Source organism: Merops nubicus, unplaced genomic scaffold, assembly GCF_000691845.1.
Source record: "Merops nubicus isolate BGI_N331 unplaced genomic scaffold, ASM69184v1 scaffold28506, whole genome shotgun sequence".
Classification (NCBI taxonomy): Eukaryota; Metazoa; Chordata; class Aves; order Coraciiformes; family Meropidae; genus Merops; species Merops nubicus.
Genome location: NW_008617388.1, coordinates 2,311 through 4,666, shown reverse-complemented (window position 1 = coordinate 4,666; position 2,356 = coordinate 2,311). Strand labels below are relative to the sequence as shown.

At 62.2% G+C, this 2,356-nt stretch overlaps 1 protein-coding gene across 1 annotated transcript in view; it reads right to left on the bottom strand.

The window, feature by feature from the left end:
- Positions 1–2,356, bottom strand: part of LOC103775668 (intestinal-type alkaline phosphatase-like) — a gene marked incomplete at its 3' end in the record, with an annotated part of 6,288 nt that overhangs the window by 2,290 nt on the left and 1,642 nt on the right. Inside the window, exons 7-11 of the mRNA XM_008943138.1 lie at positions 2,042–2,158; positions 1,586–1,855; positions 1,051–1,116; positions 942–989; positions 45–161 (exon numbers count right to left, since the gene is read on the bottom strand). Of these exons, the coding sequence (XP_008941386.1) occupies positions 45–161; positions 942–989; positions 1,051–1,116; positions 1,586–1,855; positions 2,042–2,158 (618 nt within the window). The remainder of the gene's footprint in view (positions 1–44; positions 162–941; positions 990–1,050; positions 1,117–1,585; positions 1,856–2,041; positions 2,159–2,356) is intronic.

Here is a 2,356-nt window from a genome sequence, read left to right as displayed (position 1 = left end):
CTGGCTGTGCCAGCCTGTCAGCGGGAGGTGCCAGCAGGACTCACCATCCCCTAGGAAGAGGATGAGGTTTTTGGCTTGTCTTATCCTGGGCTGAATATTCAAGGAAGCCTTGATGGCTGCAGCTGCCTGCTTGTTCCAGAAGGACGGATCCTCTTCCTCTGCTGGAACAGGGCAGCACCCTTCATTCCCAGCTCAGCAGCACCCACATCCCTGGGGCACCCACATTCCAGGGGTACTTGCTCCCTGGGCATCTCCATGCTGATGCCTCCTCTGACATGGACCAAGGGGGTCAGGGTGATGTTTGGGGTGGTGGAAGATCCTGTCAGTTTGCACCCACTACCCTGTCTAGGGGTCCTGGGGCTGGGGGGGTGGACAGCAGAAAGGGACATGATGGGGAATTACCTGGCAGGTGGGACTGGGCCAAATCCATGGCAGGGAGCTGTGGAGGGTACAGGTATTTCCCCCAGACCCCCTCAGCCCAGAAACAAGCAGGAACCTGACTCCACAGGGAAAAACCGGCTCAAGGACCCCAGAAAAGCAGGGGTAGCTCCCATTAACCCCTGCAGAACTGGGCAGCCTCTGCTCCCTTCCCCAAACACTCCCTGTGGCCAGCTAGACTGTGCCCTGCCGGGTGCCCACTTCCCCGGGCACCCGCTGCAGCCAGCTGGGCACCCATACCCATCCTTGTCCTCACCTGGGATGGCAGCAGTGCTGAGCCCTGCCCAGAGGCCTAGGCAGAGGGTGAGAGATGCCAGGAGCTGCATGGTGAGAGCCGGTAGCCCAACACTGCAGGGAGCGTCTGCAGCTCCAGCCGAGCTGGGGAGGGACTTTGGACCAGGACCAGCCCTCGCAGGGCACATGGAGGGGTTCGTCACACCTCCGATAGCCCGGTGTCCTGCTGAGCAGCCGGCACAAAGGCCATGGGGCTGGGCTGCCCGCACCTCCTTGGCACACCATCTTATTGCTGCTGGGGGATGGACGGACCTTGGCTGCGAACAGGGACAAGAAGATGAGCAGTGCCTGGCAGGCACCATTGCCTGCCCTGGCTACCGTGCTGTGGTGCCAGGTGGGGGTTGCACTGGCCCAGGGTGCCACAGGCAGTGCTGAGCATTGGACCTGGGGCAACAGGGGTATCAGGAGCATCTGGACCGTGTGTGCACTGAGCAGCCTTGCTCTCTGCCCAGTGCTGTCTTGAGCAGTAAAGCCACAGATGTGGACTAAAACTGCTCCTTGCTCAGCCCTTTCCAGGAAGGTACCAACCCTTGTGCAGTGTCCCAGCCTGGGAAAGCTGGGGGGACACATGGCCTCCCCTCACTCTTGTTCCACCACCTCCTTCACCCCAGTGCCTCCATTGCTGGTCCTGGGGTAGAAACTAAGCCATGACCACCTGTGGCAACTAAGACACTGCGCAACATCTTAGGAGGCGACCGCTGACACAAACCCTCACGTGGCAGATGGACACACACAACCTCTGTTTTATTGCATCCCTTGATCCTGGCCACAGTGGGGACCCGGTTGCCAAGATCCTCAATGGGGCGGCTGGGTCACAGTGGGGCTCTGCCAGGGTCTCAGTCCCCCACCACACGGGCAGCCATGCAGAGGGCCAGGAGGGTCAGCAGGGGCTGTGTGGAGCACTGGGTGCCACGGGAGGCCCTGCGGGCTGCTCTGCACCCGGGCTCGGTGGCATAGGGCTCGAGGCAGGCGGCGTAGGCCATGGCGTGAGCAATATAGTGTTGCTCCTGCACCCCATGGAAGAGGTGGGCCATGGGGCCCTGGGCCAGCACCACCACATCCTCCCCGCTGTGGGTCTCTGTCTCCAGGGGCACAGCTGACTGCTGCTTGTAGTCCTTGTCCTCTGCAGGGAGGGGAAGAGAAATGAGGCTGGTGGGGGGCAGGCTCCCTTACCTGTCACATGGTTTGGGGGGCAGCTCCCATCACCCCCTGTCGGGGCAATTCCTGCCCAAGTGACTCCTGAGCCACACGGTGGCACCGGGATCAACAGCCAGCCTGTGCCCCCACCCCGTCCCCAGCAGGCTCCTACCCACAGCAGGGAGGCTGGCGGCCGGGCGGCCCCCGTCACGGATGCTGTAGCCCGGACCATTGCCATAGAGGATGCTGGTGTAGGCTCGTTTGTCCTTGGCTTTCTTAGGGGCCAGCCCTGGCACAGGGAAAGACATTGTCACCTCCTGCCCCAGCTGGGTACCTCTCCCCAGCTCCCTGTCTCACCCAGCTCAGCTTCTGGTGAGAGCAAGAAGTGGGGGTGGGAAGAGGGATGCTCGCCACCCCTCCCTGAAACCCACCGAAGATGGAGGTGCCCCGCAGCGTGTTGCCCCCGAAGGTGAAGACGTGGGAGTGA